We start from the raw sequence: 19,684 nt of genomic DNA on the forward strand, positions 1-19,684 counted from the left end.
CTATAGAAAAAATTAAGTAGTGTCCAATTATATTGGCGGCACGATTTGAAATTATAGATTAAACAGCTGTTCCTGATGTTTTGCTGGTCTCTTAGAAAAAAGTACATAGTGGTTGCCTGGAAGAAATCGCTCGAAAGTGATGAGGCCGCCAGTTGCCCTCCTTTTCATTTAATTATATTCAATTTTTATACTGTAATGAAACAGTGTTAATAAATAAAAAAAATGCATTTTTATTTATTAAGAAACGCTAAGATAATGGTACTTGGGATGTAGTAATTGACAATAGTTATAGGACATCATAGTGTACACAAAAAAATTTAACAGAGAAATTTTTTTGCAACAATTTTAGAGTCTCCAATAACCAATTATCACACCTTATTAATATTATAAACACATTAGATTATTTTGTGTGTTAAGATATGTTTTTTTCTCTTTCTTGTTATTTTATATACCAGTCCATGATCCAGAAACTATACTTGAGAAAAAAAATATATTTGCAGTTGATGATTACCAGAATGTAACAAATAGGTCATACTAAATTGGGTTTAAATTTTGTAGGGCTAATGAAGATATTAAAAAAAACAGAAATTGGTACAGTCAAAAAATTTATAAAACAATAATTTGATTAAATACTTTAAAACAAGGATTATTTAGTAAAAATAAAATAATATAGAATTCATAATTTAACTTTCAATATTAATACATTGGTTATGATTAAATATAAAACAATCCATAAAAATTGTGAAAATGAACTTTAATTCAGCAAGTTTATACTAAATGTATAAATATGATATAATCTAGATTTTGTTTTACTACCTAAATAGACATCATGTTATAAAAAGTGTACAACTAATCCTAGTAGCTGATTAAACATCTCACAGTGGCTTACATTATTTAGTTACATTAGATCTTATAAAGCACATTCTTGTATTTTATTACACTTAAATAATAATAATAAAATAGATAAAGAAATAAAGAGTCAAGCATATAGCTCACAACTGATGTTGAACACCCAAACAACAATCATCGCAAATACAAATCTTAAAACTCTAGTAAACTTGAAATATTTAACGAGCCAACTGAATAAATTAATATTCATAATAAGAAACAAACTTAACAATCTTGATAGGTCAAAATAATATTTTCAACAAGACAGGCTGCACATTTGATACATGCTGTGGAAATATTAAAATTCCTTTTATACCTAAGTAATATTTTATATTAAATTGTTATTCTATGCCAATCAAAGTCAAAAAAGTCAATTTGTCTATTCATTACTGTACTGATATTGTAAAATTGGTTTTAATTATTTTGCGCCATTATCTTTTTTGTGTTTTAAAACTTACAGATAGGGGCTGACCATGAAGAACATAACCATTCAAAGCTTGTATAGCCATCGCCGCTTGATCATAGTTTCGCATTGTAACGAAACCAAATCCCTTACTTTTATTAGTTTGATGATCCTTAATTATCTTAACTGATAAAATAGCACCATATGGCCCAAAAAGCTGCCACAAAGTCAGTTCTTCCACTTCTGGAGCAATATTATAAATATAAATAGACCATGTACTAGGGGAATTATGGTCACCAATAGCACCCATATGATTTATCCAATGATAAGGTTTCACAAGTGGATTCTTCGAAAAATTGTTATTATTGTTTTTATGTTTATTTGGATTACTTTTATTAGCATACTTAACAGTAAGAGCTTCCAAGAAGCCAGGAGGTATAGATCCATTGATGTTTTGGATGGCCCTTTCTGCTTCATATTGGTGTTCATATAATACAAAAGCTATGCCTGAAGCTATGCGAGAATTGACTATTTTACCAAATTGTGCGAACAGTCCATGTAAATCCTGTAAGGTTAGTTCGTTTGGCAGGTTACACACGTAGAGGTTCCAATCTGCTTCCGGCTTGGTGGGAGGTTTCAACTCTGGATTGAGCAGGGCGTGAGACACTTTGAGTGTCTTATTCTGCATTAACAGACCGTTAAAGGCCTTTCGTGCCTTCACAGCATCATCAGGCCGAGCGTACTCGACGAAACCATACCCTCTGTTCGCTATCAATTTACAACTTTCTAATTTACCCATGGTGGAAAATAATGAAAACATCATATCCTGGGTCATGACTTCGGGAATGTAATTGACGATAAGCTTCGTTGGTGATTCGTCGGGCCCATATTCGTAATTTCCATGACAATTACCGTCTTGACACGATTCCGACATTTTTTAATTGTTGTTTAGGAATGACATTTTATTTACAATGTTGCCAGAGTTACTATTTCGACAATTTCGTTCAGAAACGAAAAACTTATTGCTATACAAAATAATTAAGATAAAAAAATATTTTTTTAAATAATATCTCATTCTAAATTAACGATAGATATTTCAATTACACTATGTAATTATTGTTTTTAATATCACACTTTAGTCATCTGTATTTACTAATATTATTGATTTTCCATTTCTTTAAATCAATAAACTAGGGCGTATCTATTGGTGTACTATACTACAAGGCCATAGAATCTAACGCTTTACCTTGCATAGGTTATAGTAGATAGTCTATATGCATATCATAGATATTTATTAAAGTAGATGGAGTTAGGATTTGGAAATTATAGAACTTTTAACTATTTTACAGATACACGTGTTCATTTATCTTTGCAATCTATCCAGTAAGATATAAAGTAGTATAGGGTGGATTAGGATAAAAACCAACGTCACAGTAAAGCTTTATTAATTAAATACTAGTACAATATAATTTTAAATCCATATTTTTTACTAATAAGTAATAAAATATTGTACGTAGTACACAACAAATTTTAGCTAAAATTTGTTCATTTAAATTACATTTTAGTAAGATTTTAAATTTCAACTATTAACAGTTTAATAAAAAGCATGACTAAAATCATTATGTGCCTAAATAAAATTCTAATAAGCTGCCATACATAGAACTACGTGTACGCATTAAATCGCATATTTTATGCAAAAAATATTTGTACAAAATTAAATCAGTAAATCGTTATATAAATCAAACACACATACAATTATAAAAAATAAATCGGCAATTATTAAGCAACCCATGATATTGTAAAAATAATAAATAATATCACAAACAATTATACTAAAAAGCAAGATTAAATAGATTAAACTCTTATTATTAATCACAAAAGTTCACGTAATGTTGCCGTGTTTTGAACGAAATACGAATCACATTGCACTAAAGAGGGGCGATATATTAATCCTAATTTGAACTGGAACCAGATAACCTCTTTTATGATAAAATGGAAAATATTTATAAATTAAAGTTTGTATTTCAAAAAAAAAACAAGTAGTTATCTTTAACTCACATTTGGACTCTATATTTAATTTCAATTGCATTTGCTACGCGTAGTTTAACAAAACTATTTTTTTTCTTTGGTGTTACTATTGGATTATGGGACAATGATTTTTCTTTTATATTGACGTTCTATAACAAAAAAACTACTCATATTAGTATTATATATCATACTACTGTTTTTTTTCAATACCGAAAATTTACGATTTTATGTTTTAAAAATAAGTATAATATAGTCCTAAACATTTCAAACAAACGAATTGTACTAGATTAATACACGTCCCCTATACACAAAACACATTGTACAGATAACTTACAATTATATCAAAATCGGAATACACACATACAAAACTGTATATCAAAATAAATGTACGCATAAATGCAAAGATGTCTTCCAAAATTATATTGTCAAACTCAGGAACATAAATCTCTAAATTTTCAATAATACTTCAAGCGCTTATCTAAGGTATATCCTAATCGATTTGTCAATGCCTATAGTCTAATAATAAATATAATTCTCAAAGAATTTATTGTCATGGTTGAATCTTTGGTAAACGCCACATTACGGAAGCGATAAAATATTTCCTATACTCGCGTATGTACCGAACACAAATCCGGTTATACCAAAAATGATAATGGCAACATTTTTCCACATTTTCCAGTCGTATTTTCCGAGTCGGTCGGGCCAGAATGTGATAATATCGATTATTGGCGGAAATATAAGTGCGAGGGCAGAACTGCTAAATGCTCCTACGAGAGAAATAATTCCACTTAAATTCGGTATCAACGCAGCTGCTATAACTGAAATAAAGAAATATAAATTAGTCTGTGTTAAAAGAGAAGAACTGGCGTGGTTAATTTTATGATATTACCATCATGTATGGGAACGATTACTGTCGAACTAAAAAAGTAACAGCGTTGTAACATTGCTACTACTTAAATATCTAGTAATGTTTTAAAATGCGATATTCTTAACAGGTCCTCGCCCTTTCAACGGAGCGCAACTGCATTTCCATTATTACAAAATAGCAGAGCAGAATAAAGAAAACAGATTGAAAACAGCATAGTCTTTGAGTACACTACATATCTATATTTTTAATCTATGTCTGCACGCACTTAGGGTAAGATCCGAACCGAACAACCTATCTCAATCCATTTTTGACCATCTAATTAAGACATCTTAATTCAAGTATTGGTACGTACGTTCGACGGATTGTAATAGCCATCTATCGATACAAGCCATCCATGGTTGGATCGGTGTATGTGGATAGACCTTTGTATAAAAATGACAGTTCAACTGTGCCCATACTTACACTATCTTAAGATTTTAACTTAAATTACGGTTTAAAATAATTAAAAAGCCATTTGATATGTTTCAAACATAGACATGTATGTTTTGATATTATGTGTACGGTTTTATATACTTTATTTGGTTTGCATTGATTATGAAATATTAGTGTAAAGAGCGAAGAGATGGCATTCTATCCGTCGCCAAAAATGAATTCGTAGGGTTTGGTTATTTGTTGGAGATCGATCGACTGTCACGGTGTGATCTCAGATTGCTTTCAATCTGAGGTTGTGGACTCATTATTGGGTTCGGGCGTTAATACTAAGTACAACCAAAGTCTTTAATACGTTCCAGATCTTACTTGCCAGCTTACAAGCCAGTGTGGCTTAGCGTGTTTATGTAGATTATTTACATTGAGAAATTAGTTACCAACATGAATAAATGAATTTTTGATTTTTAATGTAAAGTATCTCTGATCAAGAATTGTTAGATTCTTAGACAGATAACAAATTATAATCACTCATAATCCACTAAGCATTAGAGTAAACAATGAAGAATATTAATAACGCATTAAGACTATTATTAAACAAAGCAAGTCTCGCTAATAAAAAAAACTGCAAAGCAATTAGCCTCCATTTAATTAGTACTTTGTTTTTATTGTTTTGGATAAAGTCATAATAATTCATGCCGTCTGGTTCATATATCACAAGCGGCTCTTTCCATGCGTATGTTATCGGGGCGTAAATTTCCTAATTAAAGGGGTCAATATGACGATTAGAATGAAAGTCGATGTTTTTGTGGTGAACCGCTTTCGTTACGGTGTTTGATCTATTTCTGACCGTAAGATTTCTTTTGTTTGTGTTGTGTTGGCCTAGTGGCTTCAGCGTGCGACTCTCATACCTGAGTTTGTTTGTTCGATTCCCGGCTGTGCACCAATGGACTTTCTATGTGCGCATTTAACATTCGCTTGAACGGCGAAGGAAAACATCGTGAGGAAACCGGCTTGCCTTAGAGCCAAAAAGTCCATGGCGTGTGTCACTGGATGTTGATTAGCTACTTGCCTATTAGATTTAAAAATGATCGTGAAACAGATTCCGAAATCTGAGGCGTAGACCTAAAGATGTTGTAGCACCACTGATTTTTTTTTCTTTTGTGTTTAGGTAAATATAATATTTTGTGATGTCGGTCATTAAACTCCTAACCTAGAGTTATTCAAAATTGTTACATTCAGGTGTTTTTGTATTTTATTTTTTAGAATGGATTTAAGTAAAATATAAATAAAGAGAAATTTCAAACATTGTATAGATATGTAATAAAAACAAAACTCCGTTTAAAATAAATCGGTTAAAAACTACTCAAATATAGTAAACAAAAGAATCACGAAACGGAAATTATATTAAAATGTATTACTGATAACCTTTAAGAAATTTATTTAGAACACTCGTCTGTGTTGGACGTCGTATTTGCTAATGTGAATTTCTCGCCCAAGAATTTTCCATTATCATCTAAATTAAATTGTTGACATTCCGTCTAAGCAGTACTTGTCATGAATTTTTATTACATTCGATGCTTATTTCTCTATAAGAATATATCTTTAGTTTCGTTATGTACTCTTAAAATTTTGAATTAGAAATACGTGACCCAACCTTGTTTTCAAATTGCGGGTATGCAACAGTCTCTATGCATCATTACTTATTGTAACGTAAACTTCCTGAGGAAGCCGGCATATTTGCAGCAATCAAAGACTAGACGCAAACTATATCTGTCATATGGAAAAATACGCGAGAACAAAAATAGACAACCAATAATTGTAAGTATTCTGCAATCTGTAAACCAATTGAACCTTCGCGGGATTATAATAAAATTCTGACCTGGCAAACGTCGTTTTGCCATGTATATCATTTATAATAAAAAATAGGGGTTGATCGTAAGGGGATGAAAAATAGATGTTGTCCGTTTCTCAGACATAGGTACCCAATATGCACACAAAATTTCGTGAGAATCAGTCAAGTCGTTTCGGAGGAGTTTAACTGCAAACACCGCGACACGAGAATTTTATATACATATTAGATTGTTTATAACTTCAATAAGTAAATCTGTCTTGAAGCAGTACATACACATAATTTAAACTTGAGAGTATTATAAAATCGTACTCTAAAATGTTATCTACTAAGTCATCATTCTAGTAATAAACCACAAGGACTTGCGGTCAGAGCACAAAGGTAGGTTACAACATTTTGTTCATTAGGTAAGAATATACTGTATATATAGTAACTACAATTTCAAGGAGTCGTTCCCGTAATATAATCTGTGTTTTAGTCAAAACTTTTAACTGAAAATCTAAATAATGATCTTCTTATTGGCTAAGAAACGACGCGTTTCGTTTGTTTGCCCGTCTTTTTGTTTGTTACATTACAATGTCCACATCGTAAATATTATTATATGTTTATCACTAATGTTTTAACGACTGGATCAGATCTGTATCTGTTTCGTAATTATTTCTTTCAAATTAGCAATGCGGCGAACATTCGGTGCCCGACGAATTATCATTTTTAGCTCTAAGGCATGCAGATATCGCGAAATTTGTTTTACCATACGAGCGATTGTTAAATGCACATTTAGAAAGGGTTCGAACCTACGAATTCAGGGTTGAGAGTCGAACTCTGAATTCTATCCACCACTGGTTATGAAAGTGCAACGGGATATCCAGGGGGGGGGGGTCATGACCCCCATGAGCTGGTTCCAGGACTTAGGTGGACCACTAATTGAACAATGATTTATTTCAATATTTTGTCACCATCAATATTTTATGTAACATATTTAATTAATTTAATATTATATTATAAATTTGTATGATGACCACGACTATGTGACCACCTGGCGGCAAAGTTGGATTCGCCCTTGTGAAACAAAAATATTTAAAAGGCATACTTACAAGTCAACGAAATCAATATGAATCTTGTTATCGCTTCGCCGTACGCGAGAGCTTTTTCTGATGTGAGTTTCGATTTGACAAAAGGCCAGACTATATTCATCGGCACGTAGAACTGAAGGCCGTATGATAGGAATATAGCAATCGCCATCATCGCTCGTACGCTTTGCGCTAATCTGCAAAACACATTAATAACACATGGCTAGTTACATATGCAATAACGATAGTTCTATTTTGAATATAGGCCTGGAGTTTAGGATTAATATAGTTGAATCTTAATAATGTTTAGCTGTTTTTCCCCGACTATGTAGTCATCGGAGTAAGTATCTTACATAAGTCTTATTGACAACTCCGATGATAATACATCACTACCTATTATTTTAACCACCCTTTGTATAACCACTACAGCAAATCACAAAAATATGCCTCTCAATTTGACGTTGAAAAGAATCTCCTTTAAATTTGTCTCCGTTACTTTTATGCCCATAGCTTGCTCAGTGTTAAACTTATCGTATCCATACATTGGACAGTTAGCTGTTGAGTTGCTCAAAATAATTTTATTCATATAGGTAACCAAGTACTTGCTTTACTTAAGTTAGCTGTAGGAGTATGAAAATAATACGTTTTTAACACACATAGTACTAATAAATGTTCCAAGAATGTATCAATCAAGCAAACGTCGTAGTCGGAACTAAGCGGAAGTTCAAATATAGTACGAATGGAATCGTGTAATAATTTTATTGAAAATTGATTTTATTAAAATTATCGTAATGTTAAAGTCAGTTATATCTTTCTGGCTTCCTCATTCTCTATTCGGACATTCAACTTTAAACTTGTTTTTATTAGAAATGTCTGGTTTTATACTGCCAGTGTTATCAGTGGGGTAACATAGATAAAAAACTTTACTAAATACAAGTTGAGTAAACAATTTTGGGAACTTTGTTTAATACGGGTTTAGGGGCCGTTAAGTATTACGTATGCAGATTTACTGCAATTGATCTCCCCCCCTCTTGTCAACAAAAGAAACCAATAACTCAAAAATAATATTACATAAACGTTATAATTTTTTGTAGCAATCCTCGAAAATGCGTTTCAAGCAAGTCAAGGTGTGGGAAATGTCTAAAAAAGTAAATAATTACTGTTGACGTAATCACCAAATAAGAAATAAAATAACCCCCCCCCACTCCCTTTAGTGCTTACGTAATACTTGTAACGGTCCCTTCCTTATTAAATACTATGAACTTGTATGAACATATAAGATAAAGATTAAAAGTAGTCTTTCGGATATTATTAAAACAAATTAACAATATTAGTGATGTATGTAAAATTATTTACGTTTTCGAAATTTATTCTAATCGAAATATAGCACGAACATACGAATAAATAATAATGGCGATGAAAAAATTATAATAACTATTATGCTTATATCATAAATAAGTATTTAGTTTGTGACGTTATAAAGAATCTACTAGGCCATTTGGAAAATTCTTTATTGGCTTCCAATTACCAAAAAGCCACGTCATTAGTGTATTTCAAATCGATAAATAAAAAACCTTCTTGTGCTAGTCGGATTTGCAAAGTCGGAGAGTCTAACGTCATTTCTTACGAACGCCGCGCTAATATATCAATAAAATGAATAAGAAAAAGTTATTGCATATGTGTTTTTGTATAAAAACTCAAAAACGAGTCGTTAACAGCACTGAATTTGCGATTATACTAATATAGCTATATAATTTTTACGTGTATTAAAATCAATCAACTTACGGTTCATTCGGTAAATTGAGAGTAATACTGCCAAGGACATGATTCCCATACTTGAGATATCCGAAGAAGCCTATCGCTGTATACAGAGCTGCTACAATCACCATACCAGTGTTCAAAACACCTGTCCACCCGCCGAAGTCCTGCGGTGTTTTCATGTTGTTCTCTAGAGGTAATACCTATAGCGACACAAAACATCTTTCGAATAACTTCTTAGTACAATATTATGACTACGACTACTACTAAATTAAGAAACATACTTGAATATATATGCAGGGTAGGAAATGTAGGTAGGGTAATGTATGTAATTATGTATAGTCAACAGACTATTGAGACAAATAAGTAACAATAAAATATTTACGTTAATAAAGTGATTTATATATACCTAACCTGTGCAATTGTTATTGCATGGTCATTCCTGTTAGAAGTTCTGGAGGAGTAAATATAATCAGACGTAAAGACCGCGTCTGAAGTTTGATTGTAATTGGTGAACAGCACCTCTCACGCCCGAACCCAATAATTAATCCACAATGTAAGATTGTTTTTAATCTCAGATTGTGGATTGTTAGACCGTGATCAACAGGAGTCGATCGATCTCCTCTCTGCATCCCAATAACCAACCCAACGAAGACAATCCATTTTTGGCGACGGATAGAATGCAAATTCTTACCTCTTTGTCGTTCCATTTTACCGAGTTTACATACATATTTGATAATCAGTGTAAACCAATAAAAGTATATTTACTTTAATTTGTTATTTTTTATTAAACCGTACAAATAATATTCAAATAAATATTGTTATTATAAAATTATCATAAAATTATGTAATAAGTAGTATCCTTTCTCATACAAAGGCCTATCGCACTAAAGCACAAACACCTAATCGACCAACCATGGATAGCTTGTATCGACACATGGGTATTACAATCCGTCGATTGGTTATTGGCACACTTTTTACGACATTTAGATTAAGATGTCTTTCTCAGACGGTCAAGAAAGGATAGGTTATTGGGTTTGGGCGTCAGCCAAAACGCGTTGTCAGTTGACACGCGATTCGAGACGTCATGATATACCGTTAGCCCAAACACAATTAAACGTCTTTAGTCTGTAATTTTACATTCTCATGTACCTACATATCGTCGCACATACGCCCCGAGAGTATAGCCAGATGTAGTCTCTTCAACTATTACATTGCATTAAATAAATTAATAGCAATTTACATTACTTCGCTTAGATTCAATTGTTGTACGCTAGTGGTTAATAAAGAGTAAAACTAAAATCCTCTATCATATTTTAAAGAACCCCGATGACCCAGGAACCGAACAGTTACAGTCGGACTTAATGTAAAATTATCTCAAGTTCCCACATAAATGTTTATTTAAATTAATAATTAAGGTTATGTAAAAATTTCGTTGACATGTTTCAAAAGTTATTTTCCCACAGCATTATATGTAATATGTTTGTTATCAAGCATGATTGTCGATTATAATTATATATTGGTATTCTTCCTACGTAATTTATTATAATGACATTATTTTAAATCGGTATTAAAGTTTTAGTAATAGTTCATGGCGCTGAGACATTGTTGCAACTGTATTATAATTTTTTTTTAAAGGCCCGCGAATTAAAAATCATTTTATAATATATTTATAGAAAACCCTACACTTATTATTATATATTTGTAATAGAACCTAGGCATACATTATGAGTAACATCTTTATCTTTTCTGACGTTTCGGAAATTTACAACAAGTTAATTAATAGATTTATGAGATACTTATTAGTTAAGTTGTTTGTTATTTATTGGTACTGGAATAATTTCGTACATGATTAGGTTTATTTGCGTCGTTACCACAGAAAATCAATACATGAAATGCATGCGTCACGATGTTAGTATGATATTCGATATCATAAGTAACATGGTATTGATTACAAATGAAAAGAGGAATACGAAGGCATAATATTTCACGCAACATTATTCATAGAAAAATATAATGCTTTGACTGAAGACTTTTAAGGCAGAAACGAATACATTACAAAGTTAATATAACGCTCGCATTACTCATGTTAAAATGTAACATCAAGGTCATTGACTGCTAAACTAATGTTTTGTTATGAATCCTTGATTGGTTATTTTTAAGCTCCATCGATAAAAAATAATATTTTTACGTGAACGAATACGAATCATATTTTTAAGTTCTCACGATTCGTGAATACGAAGTAGAACGAGTTTTAAAGTCGTCAACGTTTAATTTAAAATTATCTATTATAATATTAATTAAGCATTAATGATTTACTAAACTAAGTAATTATTGACCCTTGAGAAAAAAATAGTTTTTTCAGTACTTTGTAATTGTATTTTAAATTTGTGGGAGGGTAGTATGGAGGGTAGTATATAGTATAGATTTTGGCATTGTTACATATTAGGTTCGCAATGCAGAAGTTAAATACATATAGTGTAGTTATATTATATGTGTAAAGTGAGTATAAAATTAAAGATTTCGTTAAATTCATTTTATAGTCACTTTAATAATTCTTTAAAGTGACTATAAAATGTAACTGTAAAGTGAACTAAAAGAAAAACAATATCCGTGTTTTTTAATTTTGTGATAGTACTCTAACAAATATCGCCGATGCTTTTTTCAGCGTTATTTAAGTCTTATCAGAATTGAATTAATAAGTTTTTGTTAAAGTTATTAAACTGACTGATATTGACAACTATTGGATTAAGGGGGAAATGATTTTATTAAACGGTTTTATGTGTTCTCTACGAACGAATTAATGCTTGATTTTAACATGGTGTATGTTTGTTTATACATTAATAATAAAAAAATATTATAGTAGCGAAATAAGCTAATTTATATAATAATATAAATAAAAATAAATATGTATATTAAAATAGTTTCATACCCTCACAATTATCTTAGTACTAAACTGTTAGTCATTAAAACTATCAAAAAAGTATAAGGACCAGAAGATTGTAAGAGAAGAAATAGTAAATTTTTTGTAATACAATCATTGTTTCTGCATTAAAACCTTTTCATTGTTGCACATATGCAGTCTGATCTTAGATCAATTATAAGGCAATTATGCTAAGATTTCAGATGCTAAGAAAAAATAAAGATACAATGAAAGGAAAGAATTTCAAGAGATTAAAAAGCACTCACCACCCCTATTCCCTCAAATGCATAAATGGCCGTTCCAAAGTAGAGTGGTAATTGATGCCAACTCGCAAATGCCCTCACAGTACTGGTGTGGGGTAAATCTTGCAATATATAGTAGAAGGTAATCACCAAGCCCCAAGCGGTCATAATAGCAGCTATTAGAGAAACCGGTGTCAAGTATTTTAGATTCTTCACCATACCCAACGCTAGCATCGGCGGAAATAATAAGGCTAAGTAGCTGTGGACACCCATATTTATATGGAAGAAGTGCATGGTGTCTTGAAGGTTAGTTGCCACAAACAGAAAGTACACACAGCAAAATCCCAATTGAGTTATTACAAGAAACACATTGACAATGTTCCTGAAAAATAAAATCTCATGCAATTTATTTGACATAGATCTGCCAAGGCCATGTTAAAATTAATATTTGCAGCTCATAACAAGTGCATTTAATATTAAGTATTGAATACTATAGTCTTTAACATAATACAGATACAGTGCACAGTTATTAATTGCAGTATTGTTGATAGAATTTAGTTAAACAAAACTGATAAGTTGCTATCTGTATACTTTATAGCTATTGTACCTAGGCTTGGTGAATCTGAATCTTTTTTGTAAAATATAGTCGATTTTAGATTAAGAGTATTTGATATTCTAAATATTGAACATTATTTAAATTAAAGTATTGATAGTATAATCATAGATTTTTTTGTAAAAATATAGTATTAAGTTCCTCAGAGTATATTAATCCTACATTGACAATATATTTAGACTCACCTAATATTTTTTGCGTATTTTCTCAAAGGTACAGGTCCCATAGCAAATGCATCTTCTACAACTTCAGCAAAACTCATTGCTGGTCTTTGGTTACGCACACAGAGTTCATGGGAACAAAGTACCAACATATGCATGCAATGGGTGCAAATAGCTCCCATGCATAAAGTACCAAAAACACCTAAAATAATATGTACACTCAATATGTGTTTTATGGATAGAATGGCTGAGTTTACTATATATTTTATGTACGTACCCAAAAAAAGTCCAGCATTTTTAAAGGCATCGGGCATTGCCAATATGCCCGTTCCAATATTACCTTTCAGTAGATGGATCAGAGTATCAAAGTTAGAGGTCGGATGTTCTAAATACCGCTCTGAGGCTGGATTGTATTCCTTTTTATTTTTTTCATCTTTAGTTGGTCCCGTGGGACTAGTCACTAATTCTACGACTTGATTCTCTGGGTTATCGACTAAAATACTAGGCCCTGTGAGGAGGGGCTGTTTTTCATCGCTCATATTTAATCCTTATTTATTTTGAATATCAGATCTCTAAAAATATTACATTATGTTCCTACGTAAATATCGAATAATTTATTGAAATTCGCACATAGCTCCCGCACAACGACTAATAACAAACTGCTTGAATCTTGATTGATGAATTGATGATTCTATGTTGTAATCTGTTCTGTTGAGTGTTACCAGATGACGCTTTAGATTTAAGGACAACTGTCAAGATTTATAAACCGGATGCTATGACATAGGCTTCATTCGGATGTCCGATGGCCTGACAGACAATAGTTCTCTCTAATTATATTTACTCTTCCAAAAGAAAGAATATGAAGTTTATAATCAAAATTTAAACTCTGCCCTCTGAACGCATATAAAAGAAACTGATTCAGAAATATGAGATCGGTAGTACAGATGTTACCTCGAATCACTCACTTACTACTAGATGTCATTATAAAAAAAATCTTTAAAATTATACAGTTAATATACAAGAAATATTCGATAACTAGTGAACAATCACGACTCAGTAATAATAATATAATTATATTTTTATTATATATTTTTACTACCATTCACTTTTATATTCCTTAGTTTTCGTATTTTTAGACGGTGTAAAATTATGAAGTCTTGTTCAGTTTAGTTAAATTATAATCTGCAACTGTTTATTTTATTTGTTTATTCTTGCATTATACATTAAGATTATCGCTTTTATATTTCAGAATCCTATGGTCATATGCAACTATTGGCTGTTACTCTATAAAATTGTCCCTAATTGCTCCTCTGTGTCTCGCCAGACCAAGTATAGCATATTCAAAAATATCTGTAATGTGATAAACCGAATCAATGACGCGGTGAAGCCAAGTTCTATTAATGTATGCATCATTATCAATCATATCAAATGCTTTTCGAATGTCAAAGTAGGCTCAACTTGTCCTCTACTATATACAAGTACCCACTACTCGTAGTCGTACTTCTTGCTGCTTAAAATCCATGTTTAGAGTTAGAGAGACTTTATAACTGCTTAGCTTAACCACATGAGGTTAAGAATGCACTTATAAAGCGCTGACTCCATTACCTTCGCTGGTGTTGAATGTAAAATCAAACTTCTCTTTTGTTGTAGCAATTGTTATGATCCACACAAGATTAATATTAATAAATGAAACCTACACTGTTACGAAGGTGCTCATCTTAAAGCTACAGAACAACGTCCAAGAAGCTTGGTATGGTACTGGTAGCTCAGCGTCATCATCGGATGTCGAGGCAGAGTACCTACGATATTCCATCCGACGTCCTCGACGTCCGTTATTCAACAACTGAGGGTTATGTAAGGTTTTTCACCGCGTACCACCATTATTTGGAACCAATAATGACGTATGTCCGAGCCAATTTTACTCAAGCTTCTTTATGGTATATATCAAATTATCTATAATCTAAATATATGAACTATTGAAAAATGAAATTATCGTTTTATTCAAACAACATTTTGGATTTGTATTTTGCATTATTGTAGGTTCTTTATTATATACATGCTGTTTATATAGACATGTCGTTACTAACAAGAATAATAATGTCTTGAAACATAGTATACTAATTAATTGGTCATACATTGTAGATTCTGTTAATAACTGTAATTAATTACTTGAAGGCGGAGTTTTCATGTCCGCCGCCTATTAAATAATTAGTCATTGTGATTGACGTATTGATGTATTAATTGAATATTAGGAAGATTTATATCTTCTCCTGATTCCTTATATTGAAGACGTGTAAAATGTCGGTTTTCCATATATTTGTTTGAACCTAATTACTTTAATAATTTGACTTAGGACCTTTAAAAGCATACTAATTATTTTATTCGCAACTTACTTGGTAACCCTTTTGGCTTTGATAGTGTACATGGGCGGCATCAAATGAGTGGCCATGTTCTTTAAACAAATATACATATTAAATAAAATAAATAATTTACTAAGGAATACTATTAGTTTACGAGTTTAATTTGAATCAAAATAAAATACGCTTTTTGACAGTATTTATATACGTGCTTTAATGACTAAATTATCAAAAAAAAAATCGACTTAATTATGTAATATTTTATTGTGCTATTTCAATCTAATCTAGTTGAATTGTTCAGGTCCAGTGCAAGCGAGTGCGTAGCAATACACACGCGAGTTTTGCGATTAGCAGGCTTCTTGCGCGGTGATGGCCCGGCTCACACCCTATATCGACGCGGGGTGCTAGCGATAACAACGTTGTACCTAGTACAAGAATGCGTATACGCTTACAAAGTACGCAGCGACTTGGACAAACTATCGCGCGTTATGTTCTTGCTCCTCTGTCACGTGACGTCACTCGCTAAGCAGCTGGTGTTCCACTTTGACAGTGATGCTATTAAGCGGCTTATTGATGCGCTAGATAACCCGGTGTTTAAAAACGAAGGTGACGCGGCAATGCAGCTTGTAAAAAAATGTACCAGACGGGCTTGGCGTGTGGAAGCAGCTTATTCGGGATGTGCCGTGCTCACGTGTACTCTGTGGCTTTTGTTTCCCATACGTCATCATACTCAAGGTCTTCATGTCGAATTCCCGTTTGCCTCACCGGAAAATACGGATGCGTCGCCGATGTGGGTGATACTAATATAGGTCTTTTAAAGTATTTGCGCACGTTTTTGTCCCATCTATGCGTAGAAAATATGTAAGGATAGTATCTATTAATAAAAAAAATATAATTATAGTAATGAAAAATATATTATTAAAATATACAAATACATTATAAATTACAAAAAAATGCCAATGCGTTATTTTTATTACTAGTTACACTATGATTCAGACAGTATGAAACTTAAAATGTACTCATGATCTTATATCTTTTTGTAGGTTTGCAGCGGTTTTGCTGTACTCTTACTACGTAACAACGCTGGTTGGGATAGCCAATACAACAGTAGATGCCTTTATCGCTACAATTATCTATCAATGTCAAACTCAATTCCGAATTTTGAGGTTGCTATCATAATATAATCTTAATAATTAAGTGACATTAACTGAACTTTCATCGGTGGACTTGACTTGTGATCGAGGAATGGAGAAACAAAGATTCTAGTTGCCAGCACATAGTTTACGGTTTTTGTTTTTTTTAACTAAATTATAGATATGTATGTGAACTTTTAATCACAAAGATCAGCCGAAAATACTAGTTAGACATTTTCTTCTATCATTGAACAACAGTTATAAAATCGACATTAAGGGTCTGTTTCACAATGTATGGATACAGTACTAAATAGCTATGCAACACATAAATTATTCGGAAGATAAAAGTTCCGAATAAATTTCGCTCTACCTGACGTCGTGAAACCCAACAATACTGTTTATTCTACCAATAAGTAATAAATAGCTTATTCGGAACTTATCCGGACATTGTGAAACAGACTCTAAAACATATGCCTATACTTTAAAGAAGTTTTCTACTTAGGATGGAATTGGAGAAACTTCCAGACACCGCTCGGACAATTAGCAACGCTAGAAAAGTAGATTATGAGACAGCGCTGACTCAACAATTGGCACAACGGATGCAACATTACCGCCACATTACATGGTAATGAACCACAGACAAATCCTTGAATAATGGAGAATAATATTTTAGCTCTATATTTATCATATACGTATAACAAAAGAATAAATTAATGCTATGAAACGCTATGCTTATAATGATTAAGAGTCTGCTTGTCTAGCTCTCATTTGTAATTCCAATTTAGGTAATCGGTTTCTTATGAAAGTAATGAAAATTAGTTAGTACATTCTTTTGTTGTACGTGAGAAATAAATTCAGGGTGAAATAATGTTCTGTATTATTTAAAGAACGCCATGGCCCCACGAACTCTAAGTTTTGATCCTTCGAGCCGGATTAGTTACGAACCCTTTTGAAAAATGTAGGCATATTTTATATAAAGTAAATATTTTTAGGATGGCTGATTCAGTCCAGAAGATATTCGGAAAAGCTATTTTGGTTCAGTTTGGTATTGGAGGATGGATTCTATGTATGGCGGCTTATAAACTTGTAAGCGTAAGTACGCATATATGATTAATCACAGAGTTTATTTTATGTCAAATTTCTCATGGATTTTAATATAATATAGATTATAATACCAGTGTTAGTGTTTTTAAACGATATGTTATAGTATAATATATTTTTGGTATTACCGTCAATTGAATCAAACCCAGATGGCCGTTAATATTTATTTAAGCTTTTAGATACATATTCAATAGGTTTTATTCATTCATTATACATTAATATTAATATAGTGGTTGCCTGGAAGAGATCGCTCGAAAGCAATCAGGCCGCCAGTTGCTCTCTTTTTCATTTAACTATGGTAAATTTTTATATTGTAATCGATCGATTACCTTTCGATACGATTCTTGAGGAAGGAAAAAAAGACCTGCCCCTTCCACAAATTTTATGTGTTTATCTCTTTAAAAATATAGGTAAATATAAATCTTGGATTTATACAAAAATTCATCACATTCTTAACAGTTGAGCGTGCTGAGCATCGAGTTTGCGTCAATGGCACTCTTCATATCTTGCATTCTAACGGAGCTTTTTCTATATTGCTACTATGGTACCGAGTTGTCAGTGGAGGTAAGAATAACATATTTTGCGTAGAAGGAGAAATTTTTAGTTCAAAGGAGCAAAAAACAACGTGTTGCGCATAACTGTTCTGTTGTCATTGTTGGAAACACTTATTCAACTTGGGGAAATGGATTATTCATAACATCCCTCTGAACATGGATGCGAGAAGGCTATAAGGGATCCCAGGAGAGCTTATCAGCTTACTGCGGAAATTGTTATGGTAATTACCTAAAGTAATATTTGAAACAGGTACAGAAATGTCTGTATCTGATGCAACAATACTCTTCTTATATCTAACATCATAAGCCTTACTCAGCCTCAAATAATTACAGCATAGTAATAATATTATTGCATTTCGAAATATATGCGACAAAACATTATAAATATTGACTATATATAATAATAATAGGGGAGCCCATGATGCTAAATGGGGATTTACTCGAGCCACGTAGAGAAACAAATGTTATATAATATATACCTTTTCATCGGTGGGGGAAGCGGCTATAGATTTTTAAATATGTAAAAAAAACTGTTGAATGGACATCCTCGAGCGCGTCAGATATTGAACAATGGCCTACGTATTTTTAATAATGTACGTACGTTAATCTGATCAATTGCATGATGCGGCCTTATATGGGAATCATGTTTGGTGGAGGAGGATGTAGGTACTTATCCGTGTACAAGGTATCCTGTATATTAATCTGCCGCGCTTTAGTAAATCCCGAAATCCCCGCTTGGGCTCCCCTATTATATATGATCCCCTATTATATATATCCCCTAGACTAGAACTGAATCCCTGTAAATACGCAGAGTTCACATCTGGCTGGTTCGGTTTATGCGATGCAGTGGGTCGGAGCGCCAGCGCAATTTAAGCGCTCGCTTTTGATCGTAATGGAGTGTGCACGCCGTCCGCTGCGCCCCACCGCCTCTACGCTTGTTCCGCTCTCGCTTGATACATTCCTGAAGGTGACTACGAGATATTTTTATATTTGTTCATAACACAAGGGGTAAGTAGGTCGCTGAAAAACTAAAACCTTGCTTAAAACAATTACTTCGAAGTAGGAATGAAAACTAAATTTTCTTTTTCATTATTTTCTAGTGCGAACGGGTCGCTTTAATATATGAAACTGATTTTTTTTAAATGTCTAAGTACCGAAACTAAATATTTAAAAACATTGGCGCTGCAAATTAATGTGTCATATTTCAGATTCTCAAGTCTTCTTATACATTCTATGCTGTACTTCGGCAGACGAAGTAGTGACACGTCACATTTAGTTTCTAGATTATTCGTAGTGCGCACATACTG

General features: G+C 32.4%; 3 protein-coding genes across 3 annotated transcripts; 1 reads left to right on the forward strand and 2 right to left on the reverse strand.

Annotated features, from left to right (window-relative positions):
• Positions 1-733: 733 nt before the first annotated feature.
• Positions 734-2,258, reverse strand: LOC110995487 (ELAV-like protein 2). Its single transcript, XM_045632706.1, has one exon. The coding sequence runs from the start codon at positions 2,223-2,225 to the stop codon at positions 1,320-1,322; it is 906 nt and encodes a 301-aa protein (XP_045488662.1). The 5' UTR covers positions 2,226-2,258; the 3' UTR covers positions 734-1,319.
• Positions 2,259-2,719: 461 nt separating this feature from the next.
• LOC110995489 (proton-coupled amino acid transporter-like protein pathetic) lies at positions 2,720-13,910 on the reverse strand. The gene is made up of 6 exons (XM_022262669.2): positions 13,510-13,910; positions 13,257-13,434; positions 12,483-12,840; positions 9,321-9,496; positions 7,560-7,732; positions 2,720-4,137 (listed from the first exon to the last, which is right to left on the reverse strand). The coding sequence occupies exons 1-6, from the start codon at positions 13,769-13,771 to the stop codon at positions 3,899-3,901; spliced, it is 1,386 nt and encodes a 461-aa protein (XP_022118361.1). The 5' UTR covers positions 13,772-13,910; the 3' UTR covers positions 2,720-3,898.
• Positions 13,911-15,128: 1,218 nt separating this feature from the next.
• LOC110995494 (odorant receptor 94a-like) lies at positions 15,129-19,648 on the forward strand. Its single transcript, XM_045632540.1, has 8 exons — positions 15,129-15,133; positions 15,891-16,379; positions 16,633-16,755; positions 17,225-17,347; positions 17,715-17,814; positions 18,283-18,387; positions 19,189-19,344; positions 19,586-19,648. Exons 1-8 carry the CDS (start codon positions 15,129-15,131, stop codon positions 19,634-19,636), a joined length of 1,152 nt encoding a protein of 383 aa, XP_045488496.1. The 3' UTR covers positions 19,637-19,648.
• Positions 19,649-19,684: the final 36 nt, after the last annotated feature.

The sequence above is a fragment of the Pieris rapae genome, chromosome 20, assembly GCF_905147795.1.
Source record: "Pieris rapae chromosome 20, ilPieRapa1.1, whole genome shotgun sequence".
NCBI classification, from domain to species: domain Eukaryota; kingdom Metazoa; phylum Arthropoda; class Insecta; order Lepidoptera; family Pieridae; genus Pieris; species Pieris rapae.

Excerpts from the sequence above, each read along its gene's own strand:
- LOC110995494 (XM_045632540.1), top strand. Across the intron at positions 17,348-17,714 it reads CATTACCGCCACATTACATG|GATGGCTGATTCAGTCCAGA; the intron begins GTAATGAACCAC and ends AAATATTTTTAG. Across the intron at positions 17,815-18,282 it reads CGGCTTATAAACTTGTAAGC|TTGAGCGTGCTGAGCATCGA; the intron begins GTAAGTACGCAT and ends CATTCTTAACAG.
- LOC110995489 (XM_022262669.2), bottom strand. The coding sequence starts at position 13,771 with ATGAGCGATGAAAAACAGCCCCTCCTCACAGGGCCTAGTATTTTAGTC. Across the intron at positions 7,733-9,320 it reads CTCAATTTACCGAATGAACC|ATTAGCGCAAAGCGTACGAG; the intron begins GTAAGTTGATTG and ends TGTGTTTTGCAG. Across the intron at positions 4,138-7,559 it reads CATATTGATTTCGTTGACTT|TTATAGCAGCTGCGTTGATA; the intron begins GTAAGTATGCCT and ends TCTTTATTTCAG.
- LOC110995487 (XM_045632706.1), bottom strand. The coding sequence starts at position 2,225 with ATGTCGGAATCGTGTCAAGACGGTAATTGTCATGGAAATTACGAATAT.